This window comes from Larus michahellis, chromosome Z, assembly GCF_964199755.1.
Source record: "Larus michahellis chromosome Z, bLarMic1.1, whole genome shotgun sequence".
Classification (NCBI taxonomy): domain Eukaryota; kingdom Metazoa; phylum Chordata; class Aves; order Charadriiformes; family Laridae; genus Larus; species Larus michahellis.
Window position 1 is genome coordinate 2899556 of NC_133930.1, and position 13460 is coordinate 2913015.

The 13460-nt window shown below is 46.4% G+C and overlaps 1 protein-coding gene across 3 annotated transcripts in view; it reads left to right on the forward strand.

Annotated features, from left to right (window-relative positions):
- Nucleotides 1-13460, forward strand: part of MYO5B (myosin VB) — a 158855-nt gene that overhangs the window by 90252 nt on the left and 55143 nt on the right. For all 3 annotated transcript variants that reach the window (XM_074571051.1, XM_074571052.1, XM_074571054.1), the window contains exons 17-19: nucleotides 693-779; nucleotides 10785-10896; nucleotides 12100-12311. In XM_074571051.1, coding sequence (XP_074427152.1) covers nucleotides 693-779; nucleotides 10785-10896; nucleotides 12100-12311 — 411 coding nt within the window. The remainder of the gene's footprint in view (nucleotides 1-692; nucleotides 780-10784; nucleotides 10897-12099; nucleotides 12312-13460) is intronic.

Consider the following 13460-nt stretch of genomic DNA (forward strand, 5'->3'; position numbering starts at 1 on the left):
GACAGCTGAGAGCAGAAATACCTTGAATTTCCACGTGACACCTACCAAAGCTCTTATTTGGAACACGAGCACTGCTGTTCTTGGTAAACCTCATGGTCTGCAAACCCCTGGAACCTATTAATGACTCAGTTTTGGTATGGAATTTAGTATATCCGTTTTGTTTTGTTGTTGAGTTAGATTTTTTTCTGGAGATATGTGGTTGCCCTTATGGCTGCAAAAGCGCCACCGTCTGGTTCACCAGGCAGCTTGCGGTGGGGGTGAAGAAGGTGTTGCCTTCTTTATTGTAACTGTGTTATTTTACCTAGTTGGGTAGATCATGGCTGTGGAGATTAATTGTGGCAGATTGTCATCGTGTCCCAAAAGTACCACTTGGCATTGATGACAGGACACAAGCAAGGTCCGGTGCACTGGAAAACACGTCTTGTGACATGGAGAGGAAACGTGTGACAACCTGTTCCCAAAGCCAAAGGGTGGGATTTGTGGTTATACTGAGGTTTGCAAGGGAATGGCTATGGACAAAAGCTATCCGTGGATGCATGGGTTTCTTCAGCCCCTATATTAATAACGAGAGCAGAGCTTTTTTTCCCACAAATCGGAAGCTAATTCCTGTCCCCAAAAGAGTGACTATCAGGTGGGTTGGTGATGTGCGTTCCTCCTCACTGTGTTAATCCCTGTCTTGAATGCATTTGCAGGTTTGATCCGAAGAGAGCGGTGCAGCAGCTGAGAGCTTGTGGAGTGCTGGAGACCATCCGCATCAGTGCAGCTGGCTTCCCATCCAGGTACCGTGCTGGGAATTTGGCGTGGAGTTGTGCTGCTGGTGTGCCTTACTCAGCAACTTCATGATCTGAGACAAGGGAGGGAGAAGAAAACACTAGTGTTTTTAGGACAAAGCGGATTTATTTAGGTTGGTTTATATCCAGGGCAGATTTTCCCCTTTTTATATTTCTTTCATTTTGCAAAACCGCCATTAGGTCCTGCGTTCCTCATATCCAAGAGATTCGTTATCAAGTGATGATGAGCTCTGTCATGGGGCTGCTGTGTGTTGTGTCGTGTCCAGCACTTCAGCTGGTGCTTTCCGTTTGGTCCCGAGAAGTGATTTGTTGTGGTGAAATCTCTGAAAATGCTGGTGTGTGGCAGATAAAGGAATCCAGCTTTGATCCCGTGTGGAGGTGGACAGAAAGTAGCAAAATAATGGCTCTGTAACATAGAATGGTTTGGGTTGGAGGGGACCTTAAAGATCATCCAGTGCCAGCCCCTGCCCTGGGCAGGGACACCTTCCACCACACCAGGTTGCTCCAAGCCCCGTCCAACCTGGCCTTGAACCCCTCCAGGGATGGGGCAGCCACAGCTTCTCTGGGCAACCCGGGCCAGGGGCTCACCACCCTCAGAGTGAAAAATTTCTTCCTCAGATCTCATCTAAATCTCCTGTTTCACAGTTTGAAGCCATTCCCCCTCGTCCTGTCCCTACATGCTTTTGTAAAAAGTCCATTTCCAGCATTGTTCAGATATTGGTCTCGCCGGAGCCTTCTCTTCTCCAGGCTGAACCCCCCCAGCTCTCTCAGCCTGTCCTCCCAGCACAGGGGCCCCAGCCCTCCCAGCATCTCCATGGCCTCCTTTGGACTCGCTCCAACAGGTCCATGTCTTTCTGATGTTGGGGGCTCCAGAGCAGGACGCCGTACTCCAGGTGGGGTCTCATGGGACCAGAGTAGAAGCATCGTTGCCTTAGAGGACTTCTTCCCTGCTTGCCTGAAGCTTCCTATACAAAAAAGCTCTTCACGCTGTACAGTTTTCTTTCTTTTTTTTTTTTTTTTTGGGTGTCAGTCACCTACTGCAATAGCCATTTCAGCCAAAAAATTTTTGATTATGCTTGCAGAGAAAGAAAATAAGGGCTGTAAATTATTATTGCGGATTTTCACCCTGCACATCCAAAGGAGGGTGAAACTCTTTAAACTTTTGCATCTTAGAAAGGAAAGGTTATGGGTGATGTGGCTCTTGCTGATTGTGCTACAAAATTCAAAAGAGGTTTTTAGGGCCTAATAAATCAGAAAACATAAACTATAAATAAGCCCTGAAAATGACAAGGGCAAATAATTCTAAAAATGCATCAATTGCGTTTTATTGCCAAGCAGCTTTGTGTTAATGTCAGCATAGCCATCAGCCTTTATATATGGAACAAAGGAGTTATAAATACGCGCAGTAAAGAGTCGGCTAAGCGTGATGCTGAATGCCACGAGAAACTCCCCGTCCCGGTTTGTGGGGAGGAGCGTGCTGTCCTTACCAGTTACTCATCTCCCGCAAAACTGCAAAGAGCCTCTTGACCATTAATGGCAGCTTCCATGTGTTGACATGAGATGGTTCTGCTGCACTTAGCCCAGTAAAACCTCTGCTGGCTGGTGACTGGGTCCAGTTCTGGGCTCCCCAGTTCAAGAAGGACAGGGAACTGCTGGAGAGAGTCCAGCCGAGGGCTACCAAGATGATCAAGGGACTGGAGCACCTCTCTGCTGAGGAAAGGCTGAGAGCCCTGGGGCTGGTCAGCCCGGAGAGGAGAAGACTGAGAGGGGATCTCAACAACGTTCATCAATATCTAAAGGGTGGGTGGCAAGAGGATGGGGCCAGACCCTTCTCAGTGGTGCTCGGTGACAGGACAAGGGGCAACGGGCACAATCTGGAACATGGGAAATTCCATCTCAACACAGAGGAACAACTTCTTTCCTTTGAGGGTGGCAGAGCCCTGGAAGAGGCTGCCCAGAGAGGCGGTGGAGTCTCCTTCTCTGGAGACATTCCAAACCCACCTGGACGGGTTCCTGTGCCACCTGCTCTGGGTGACCCTGCTCTGGCAGGGGGTTGGACTGGATGATCTCCAGAGGTTCCTTCCGACCCCTGCCAGTCTGGGATTCTGTGACCTCCATGGACAGGCAAAAACTGGTGATGGGGATCCCCCTGGCTGGCTGAGCTCAACTCCTTAAGAAGGACAGAAGAAGAAAATAAAGAAAAAGAAGAAAAGTTTCATGGAAACTAATTTGTCTCTGTCCTCTGCCAGCGTGGGAGGGTGACAGAGAGGTGAATGGAGATTTGGGCCGTCCTTGTTGGGGGGCTGGCCCTGTTAGAAGACCCAGCACCACCTTTGGCTCCCATCCCTGAAATCTTCAAGGCATTTGGGGTAGTAACTAATAAAAAGTTGCTCCTAAATTACGTGATCTCTGAGGCGTGGAGGGAAATTAAAAACCAGCCGACGTGTCGGGTTCTTTTATTATCTTCTTTGTTACAGTAGCTGCAGGGTCAAATCCGTCTGTCGTCTTGAAGTAGATGCCCTAAAGCAGTGAAACAGCTGTGGTTTCATTTGGAAAAAGTCGTAGAAAGGCAGTTTTTGTGCTCCTTTATGCTCCCCAGTGCACTTGGGGGCTCCTGGCTCTGCAGTTGTGGGTCCCAGGGGAGGTTTGGGGAGCTCTGGCTTGAGGGTTGTCCATAAGTTTTGTTATTGGTCTTAGCGTAGCTGCTAAGTTCCTCTCCATTCACAGTTTTCCCAACAACTTGTAGCATTTTTCCATCTCCGCTCGCTTAACTCAGCAGTTTAGACCCTATGGAGTTAAAATCGATGTATAATTAGTAACTGAGGAGGGGAAAAACCCCTGCAGCACCTGGACACCGGCCAAGATCGATTTACGGCAAATAATTGGCCGGTGCGAAGACCGCTCCATCCTGAAAAACCCAAAAGGGATGCTTTTGGCTCCTCTTGTGTGCTTATGGCTAGGAGATCTCTTTTTTTTCCCCGGGCGCTAAGAATACAGAACTCATCCATCACTGCAACTTGTCAGCTTTTGGTTTTCCTTCAGGGGCAAAAAAAAAAAAAAAGGGGGGGGTGTGCAAATAGCGATTTCAGCCTTTCGGAACGACATTCTCCAGTTCAGTGTTTGGGATGCTTCAAGGGCAGATTTGTCTTTCTTTTAATGTTTCTAGAAGATAATTGTATACAGCAACAACTCCGCGGGGAAATAAGACACTTCACTTTGGGTTCTCTAGTTCTTCGCCCTCCTTGCTCGTAAAATTCCAGTCTTGAAAATTCAGACCTGGGAGTTGGGCAACGTCGTCGAAAGATGGTGAATAATGTGCGTATTTGAATTGGTTTTATGAGCCAGTTTGGCAAAAGCTGCTTCCACAGGATCTTATTTTGTGGGAAACGTAGGAGATGTTTTAGTTCTTCCCGCGTTTTTCCATCCGTGCGATCTGTCTGGGTTTTCATCACGGTGAGCCTTGGCTATTCCTCTGTCTTTCCTTGTCTTTTGAAACAAGCTGGACTGTAATGGTTAAGGATAAAACCAAAAAGGAGCGTGGCTTTAAATTTAAACCCCGTGTGAAGGCTATAAATTTAAACCTCTTAAAATAGTGATGGACAACTTGCTCTTTGTGAGTGTTGCTTCGCTTGGGTGTGAGGAATTTACTTTTAGAGCAAGAGGGGATTTTCAAAATGTTTTTGTCTTGAGAGAAGTTTTATTACAGGAACAGGAGGAAATGTTTATTTTCATCGCGTGGTATTTCCCTGTGAATATTTTTCCAGCATGCTGTCACGAGAGTTAACTTCTGAGAGCGCTGTGGCTTTGGGTCGGAGATCTCTGGATAAAGCCACCTTCTGCTCTTATTTCACGTTTCCCCGTCACAGTGTTGAAGAAATGAATGTTTTGAGGAATTCGATAATGTTTTTACCTGGTTCCTTTAAGAAAAAGAATAAGTTCGTATACACTTTCAATGTTCTTCAACCCGTGTAAGACACCGTATCTTCCCACTGATAGATGAAGCCTCGCGCTTTCCGCTTTGGGGACGCCTGGCTTTATTTTATCGTTTCCATGGTACGCTGCGCTCTGCAGCTATCTCAAGTAAATTGAAAACTTATCATTTGGTTTGAAATGTTACGCAGCCATTAAGAAATGTATTTGTTAGAACGTACATAAATGACTGTGATGAATGGACTGTCTTAGATGGGTAGATAATAAATCTATCATCAACTTCTGCGGGTGAAGCATGGAAAGTCTCTCTGTGCTATAAAACCATTCATCATCTTTGGAGAAACTGACTCTATAAAGAGAGAATTAATTGGTGCGGATCTCCATTAATAACAAAATACTCTTTAAAACAAGTTTTTTAACTTGCATTTTGTTAAAACACTACATTTTTTTTTTTTTTCTTCTTGCTGGTTCTGGAGGTTTCCCATCAGCGGTACAACGGCCGTGGTCTCCCACTGTGCAGTCGTTCTGATTAGCGTTGCTGGCTCTCCGAAATACTCTTATTATAGTTGTTATGCATGACATTTATTTTTATATTTTTTTAAGTATTTTTGGCACTTCTCTGCTTCCCCTGGTTGCTGGAGCTGACTGTCAGATGCAGCATCCTTGTGTTGCTTCAGTATGAAATCACAGCTGCTAAACCCTATAAACATTCAACATTCATAATTGAAACGTATCGCGGGCATCCTTGGATATAAAATAATTATTTTTATAATGTGCCTTTAGCTGCCTTGCAGTCGTTTCAGGGAAGCAAAACTTAGAAGTGACTTTGACTACCGGCGGTTCTGTTTGCCGGCTCCCAACAAAGGTAATATGTAGAGAGAGGGTTCCCCCCCCAGTTCTGCTCTTTGAATATATTCTCGATAATTTCGAGCCATGCCAGCCTGCGTGTTTCCGAGCTAATCGAAAGGCAACTCTGTTCTGCGGCAGTGAACAAGGTGAGAGAAATTTTCTCCCTGAACCGCAGTTTCTAAAATAATTTCATGTCCATTTTTGACTTGGATGTTCAACCTGCGTGCCCCCCCACGGGCTTTGGCTCCTATAAAAAGATCAATATAGTCCAGCTCCTTACTGCTGCAAATATCGATCCCTTTGGGGGCCGGTGCCACGTGGTGCTGCCAGGATTTATTCTCTGAAGCCGGGTTTGCTCAGCAGACCGTCACTGGGACAGTCTTGGGTGATGAATTTATTTACCTTTACTGGAAAAAATTTGTATTCCGTCATTTTAAGCCACCGAAAGAAACCATTTTATGGTTACATCCTAAAATCATCAAGCTCTTATTGTACTCTTCCGTGAGTGCTGCTGAAATAGCATTGCTGTAACCACCCTAAAACAATAGGTTGGAGATATTTTGGGCACTCGCTGAGGGCTTGGAGAGCTGCTTTTCAGAGGCTTCCTCAGGAGTCAGAATTTCACCCCCGGTTTCTTACCCGAGCCCTCCCTTTAATTGCGAGGTTGTAATTAATCCAGCTGGCTCTGCAGCACGAGGGTTCGTAGCCCCGCGATTTCGGGGTGGGAGGGGGCAGCCCTTCTGCTTGGCACCCGGTTGTATTTTTGCGTAAAGCATCCAAGTCTTGTTTTTTTAATCCGCAGACGTGAAGCTTAATTCCTGGCGTGTGTTATGGCTTATTCCCTCTGTCTAATTCCCGTAGATGACACGGAAATTGCTGGGGCGACCAAGTCTCCTGCTCCTGGCCGAGCCCTAGAGCGTGCTCCTTGCTGCTCAAACCCAAGGAGGTTTATTTTCCACGGGCGTGTTATTTTCCTGTGTCCTTCCATTCCTTTTATTGCTCTCTTCCCTTTGCTGATTTCCAAGCAAAATTTTGATGTTCGAGGTTGGTTGGGCTTGCTCTCAACCCTGAGATTATTTTTATTTATTCTTGGGAAAGTTCTAGTAGTACAGGGGAAAGTCCTTCATGCCTCCTCCCTCCTCCTCGGTTGCGCAGGTACAAAAATCCTCTTTACAGCTCTTCGCCTACGCCACCGTCCGGATCTTACAACTTGAGAATTATAAGGAATTGTCTTTATTGAGTGCCTCTTGGTGGTTTCCAGCTCCTGGCGATGAAGCGTGCCCGTGTTGTGTGGCTGCATCTTGAAAACCTGAGGTCTGTTTTTAATTTAATACCCATCAACAACTTGAACTGAGCTGTAACCTTCCCATCGTCTGTCCTGACCTGCTAAAATACGGGGTAACATGGCGTAACTGGGAATCGCTTTGTGGTCTAGCAGGAGGGACATACGTTTTTCTCTTTTTTTTTTCTTTTTCTTTTTCTCTGCTGAAGATGCAGATGTTGAACCTAAAGAAAAAATAATAATACATATATGTGCAAAAGATTAAAAACATAAGCGCGTATGCACCACAGCATTGAGCTTCGTTATTTCGGCACCAGAGAGATCTCGCTTGTAGGGTTTGGGGCATCGTGTTTGTTTCTCTCAGAGCACATAGTTGTAAGGTAACTTTATACTGCTTTGAACCTGGAATGGTTTAACCAGGCATGTCCCGTTAAACCTGAGTGCTTTAATTGTTCCTTTCTCCGGGGCAGGGCGGGGGGAGTGGCTGTCTAACAGCACCTCTGAACCCCTGCGGCTTTATTCTCCTTGTGAACTGGGACTGCAAATATTCCGGTGAAACTCCTGATGCGCCAGCTGAGCCCCGGCGTGGCGGAGCTTTTGTCTCGATATTCTGCGGACAATAATCCAAGTGGTGTGATCTCAGGCCTGTCATCTCCTGTTTAAATCGGCGAGGATGGCGAGAGCGGCCTCGCCGCAGCAAGGGTGAAGCGACGTTGTGCCGTGGAGGTGCCGACGTTTGGCTGTGAACCTCTGGGAGATGGGGAGAGAGGGGGGATAGAGGACTACGGATGCCGCCAGCCCAGCAAAACACCCCGACGGCAATCAGTGAGCGTGTTCCTTGCCCGCTTCCCATGTTTCACGTGAGGCTTAATCCTAAAAAGTTGTTATCTATGTTAAAGATGGAAACAAGCGGGAAATCGGTTTTTACCAGTCCATAAAATGAGAGCAACAGGCTCTGAAGGAAGATCCTTGATGCAGTGATTTATGATCTGTTGTTAAGGAATTTCTGCAGGTATCCGACTGTTGATCTGTGGGATCCCCATCTCTGTCTGGGTGCGGAAAGATGATGGATTTTGCTGCTTTCTGCCCAGCTTGGACCCGTGCCTTAGTTGGGCGAGTTGCCTCTTCGCCAGCTGCTCTTTGCTGGAGGAGCCTGTGTGACAACTGCAGGAGGATCTCGTACTCCGAAGAGCGGCAGTTAATAGTATCAGCCCCTGAACGGACTCTGGCAGGTTAATGGGAATATTCCCTCCTCCTCTTTTCTCCCTCCCCAAGCCCTCCTGGGCGTGAGCAATACCTGAGCCAGGCAGGAGGTTTCCGGCATCGCGCGCTTGGCTGCATGCCTCGGGTGCTGCCTGCCCTGCTTCTTCTACCAGGCTTGATTTGGGAGCTTGTGTAAAAGCCACAGACGTGCTAAAAATGAAAAGGGGTTTTATTTGCACAAAGCAAAAGCATTAAGGTGCCGGGTACAAAATAGGAAACGTAATTATAAAACGAAGGCATCTGGAAAGCAAAGAGAAAAGCAAGTTTATGCTTAAACCCTACGTGGCACAAGCCCATAGCCTTGTGTGATCTTTGTGTTCAGTTTTGCTGAACCTCACCCCACTGAGCTCCCTGTAGCAGGTGTCTTATTTTTTTTGCTGATAATCCAGTGTGTTTGTGTGTATATATATATATTTATATCCAGTTGATGCTCCAAGGGCTGGAGCACCTCTCCTATGAAGACAAGCTGAGAGAGTTGGGGGGGTTCAGCCTGGAGAAGAGAAGGCTCCGGGGAGACCTTCCAGCCCCTTCCAGTCCCTCAAGGGGCTCCAGGAAAGCTGGGGAGGGACTCTGGATCAGGGAGGGGAGCCATGGGACGAGGGGGAATGGCTTCAAACTGAGAGAGGGGAGATTGAGATGAGATATTGGGAAGAAATTGTGTGCTGTGAGGGTGGTGAGCCCCTGGCCCAGGTTGCCCAGAGAAGCTGTGGCTGCCCCATCCCTGGAGGTGTTGAAGGCCAGGTTGGCCGGGGCTTGGAGCAACCTGTTGTGGTGGGAGGTGTCCCTGCCCAGGGCAGGGTGGGTGGCACTGGATGATCTTTAAGGTCCCTTCCAACCCAAACCATTCTGTGGTTCTATGATTTTTGGTTATTTGAGGGTGGATAGTCTTGGCTGTCCAGCCCCAGGACCAGCCCGTGTAGGTAGAGATGAAGTCATCACTAAATCTGGCTGCCCTGAGCAATCTGAGCATGGGAAATAGTCTCATCACAATTCCCTCCTTGCTCCTGTCTTCAGGAGCCCTCCACCTTACCTTTTGCTTCAGGAACAATGTTAAGGACACTCTCTAGTTTTTGCCATTGCCCTATTCTTTGCAAAAGGTGTCCTGGGTGCAATGTGTTCACGCAGGAACTGCGTGACAATTCCCAGTCCTTAGAAGTCCTTTTTCTCCTTTCATTCTCATCATAAATGTTTCCTCCTACTGTGCTCTTTTAATTAGAGTATTGCTTTTCATTAAACTGGCTTGCTTCCCCTGCTGCATTTTCTGATGTGATGTGAAACTGTTGGTCACGCATTTTGAAATACGTGCTGTATTTCTGGTATGCCCGTCTTACCAAATATCCCAGCTTCCATCCTTCAAGAGGTTTAATTAGAAATTACATTGACAGTTGGACTAGATGATCGTTGTAGGTCCCTTCCAACTGAATTATTCTGTTCTGTGAAGTATTTTATAGAGACAGCAGTCTTGAACGTGGGAGGTGCTCAGGTGGTGTCATGTCTCACCCAGCCCCACCACTGCCAACCGGCCAAGTGTAAGGACCCGTCACAAGCATCGCTCTGGTCCGTTGCAGTTTATTTGGCCTTTCTTCCCTCTTCTTAATCTCTGGAAGTGGAAAAATAGGAAGAATTGGGTGCAATCACACAAAACCAAAGGTGTGCATAGGGCTGCGGGGTGGAGAAGGAGGCATTTCTGTGTGGCTGCTCATCTTGGCTGCCGGAACATCCATGTGGGCGAGGATCATGCTCACAGATGGTTTCCTTCAGCGAGGGCAGAAATCAAAATCTCTGCAATTCTCTCCCATCTTCCTTTGATATTTGTTATGCATATTTTTTCTTTTTTTTGAAGTAACGATGGCCCTGCTTGACAGTGCTGGAAATGCCTAGCGCTTTGATTAAAAACTCAGGATTTGAGGGGTTCATAACTCACTGTGTTAATTTGGAGAAGGCTGAAACTTAGCAAATGCTGAACCAATTTCAGGATCCAGTCTGCAGGCTCTACATCTAACGGCGGCGGCAGAAGATGATATTTCCTAGCAGTAAGATACAGGCCTCTAATGCCTTCCATTAGTGTTGCGTGTTTGGGAACTTCACTGCTTGTGACAGTGAAGCATCTTCCAAGTGGCTGCTTTGTCTTTTCAGAGTCCAAAGGTTTTGTTTTGTTTTTTAATTTTTTAAGGGTCTCGGCCACAGAGATTAGTGAATGAATTGATCCAAATTCATATTCAACAGAGTTTGGAAAAGCATAGTAAGGAAGAGTTTCTATTTGATTCATTCCCTATCGTCTTATCAAGGTTACTTTTTAAAATTTCTTTGGCCAAATTAGGGGATCTATGATCTCTTCAAAATTCCTTCAAAAAGGAATAGCGTTGTTGCATTTGACTGGTAAAAGGCAGCAGCTTGGGAAGCGCATCAGGAAGAGTGAAACCAAGGTGCTCCATGGCCTTCCAGTTCCAGGCTAGAAATGCGCTGGGAAGAGCCTTCAGTGGCAGGGGAGGGCTGAGACTGGGCGTCAGGTTTGGGGTGACCAAGCCCCTTTTGGATGGCTTCAGTCCATGCTGAGATCCCTCAGTAGGTGAGTTTTGTATTTTGGAGTCATCTATGACTCCAAAAGCTTTGTTTTAAGGAAGTAATGCCTGACGTGCAGACTGATCCTGTGTGTGCTTTGCTTTCAGATGGTCCTACCACGACTTTTTCAATAGATACCGTGTTCTTATGAAAAAGAGAGACCTCTCTAAGAACGACAAGAAGCAGATCTGTCAGACCCTGTTGGAAGACCTCATTAAGGTGAGCCGGGACCAAATCTTTGGCAATGATTTTGGCAAAGCTCGTGGGTTTGATATGATCTGAATTGCTCTCCTTGTTCCTACTTCACCTGCTGCTTGTGCAGGTATTTATTCAGTCTAGACAGCCTGGGGCTTTTTCCAAAGTGAGATAGCCTTGCAAGGAGGTAGCGAGAGCAAACATGATGTGGGATCTCGCGATTGCGGTCAAGCTGAAGGTAGTGTTTTAGTGCCGGTGAAGTCCAGAGTTTGTTATCACCAACTGTGCGTGAACAACTGGCCATCTCCAGAAGAGTCATCCCTCCAATCCCCCCTGGATCTTGGCTAGCCATAGCTGGAGCACATTTTGGAGGTCCAGCTTTGGATACTGTGTACAACATTGTGAACCTTAGTCAAAGTTGGTTCTGTCACCCCATCGTTAAATGTCTCTTTGTGCAAATGAGTAAGAGAAAAACGCAATAATTGCCCTATCTTGATGGGCGGGAGACTTTTATTGGCCACTAATATGTAGGAAAAGCATCCCACAGACTGGGACATTTTTCCCTATTAAGCAAATAAGAAGCCTTCCTCACCAAAAATCTTACTACTCAGACTCACGTGCATTATTTTTAAATTGCAAATGTGCGCGCAAAGGTTTCTCCCTATTGTCTTGCTGTTAAGTAGCCCAGAATGCGGACAGGGTCTTAGCCAGGTTTTAATTTTTTGATCCTTGCTTGCCTTGTGGGGTTTTGAGGAATTTACTCAATTGGGTTCCTCTCTGCAAAAGCCCTTCTCCTTATGCACCGCGCGTGTGTCTTGGCTGCAGAGGCATTTGCAGTGCATGTAGGACTTTGTGGATGTAAGCGTGACTCTTTTCAAGAAAGAAACCTTTTCTTGAAGTCCTCTGGTGTTGCGTTGCTCCATTTAACCTGAAAAAAACCCAAACAACCCCAAAAGACTCAAGCAACCAACCAAAAAAACATTTAAAAAATTGTATAAATATATGGAACTTAAGACTGAATCCTAGTGCTGCCTTCCTCAGTGGGTGTATAGAAGGTCAAGTAGTTTGGAGTCTTTTAATATCTTTATCAACTAATTAAGAAGAGATGTGAGCTGATAAATTTGAAGTGGGTTTTTTAATCTGTATGTACTGAGCAACATAGACTGAAAAAAAATAAATAATATGTTTGCCTTAATTAAATTTAGTTTCCTTTATGCTTTTGAAAAGGATCCAGACAAGTTCCAGTTTGGACGTACCAAGATCTTTTTCCGTGCAGGCCAGGTGGCATATCTGGAGAAACTGCGAGCAGATAAGTTCAGAGCTGCCACAATCATGATTCAGAAGACGGTGCGGGGCTGGCTGCAGAGGGTCAAGTACAAAAGGCTGAGACGAGCTGCAATCGTCGTCCAGCGCTACACGCGTGGGCACTTGGCACGGAGGTGGGTCCTAGGAAGCCCTCCGAGGTAGGGCTAGCTGGGAGGTCAAGTGGAAAACTACTTTTTGGGCACTTGTATTCTCAATCTGTTCCATCTTGTAGACTTTAAACTTGAGGGTTTCATGGGAGAAACAGTGAAAATGCTCTGTATGGGGTGTTGCCTTTCAGCCCGGTGAAAACAAGACCCATAATGTGCACGTAGGTACCACTACGGTGAAAGTTTCTGTGCTGAAGTCGGGATTTATTCCTCTCCCCAGCTTTATTTGGGAGGCAAGAGATCAAAACTCTTTGCCTCAAACTGTTGTCGTATCTATATTGATTTAATTTCTAGATGCTGAGCCAGGGCTATAACGTAGGCAGCTAGGCTGTAATTGGATGACTAAAGTACTCTGAGATATTTAGCTGAAAGTGTTTCACAGAACTCATATTTTTCTGGGACTACCTCTGGCAAAGGGCGTTTGGATCGGCCAGTGAGCGTTTTGCTAGTTGGTATGGGCTCCTCCTCGGCAGGGGCCAGGTTTGCGCCTCCTTGGTTGGTATTCAAGGGGACTTCTCAGAATTGATTTACCCTATCCTTTGCAATGAGAAAAATCACTCCAAATCACTGGCCGTGGGGCTATTTACAGAATAATAGAGCTCAGCGTTTAACTCTCTGTGTGCAGGAACCTCAGGCTTCTTCATGTCGGTGGCTCGCTGGCCGTTCTGGAGATAAGACTGCACTGGAGAGCAAGATCTCAAGTTGCGCCAGGGGAGGTTTAGGATGGATATTAGGAAAAATTTTTACACTGAAAGGGTTATTAAGCATTGGAACAGGCTGCTCAGGGAAGTGGTTGAGGCACCATCCCTGGAGGTATCTAAAAGACATAGTGCTTAGAGATATCATTTAGATTAGTGATGATTTTTGTCACAGTTAGGTTGATGGTTGGACTCGATGACCTGAAAGGTCCCTTCCAACCTAGGTGATTCTATAAACAAGGAGTAGATTTGTGTCCTTTCACCATTGTTTCCCTTCTTGTTTTCTGCTTGGAGAAGCTGTGGTGTGTTAGCCGTGTTGTTGGGTTTGGAGCAGCAATGTTCTCCCTGGCTCCGAGTCAGCATCTGACCATCGGAAGTGCTGCTACCTAATTTGCAGCCCAATTAACTCCGCTTGCAC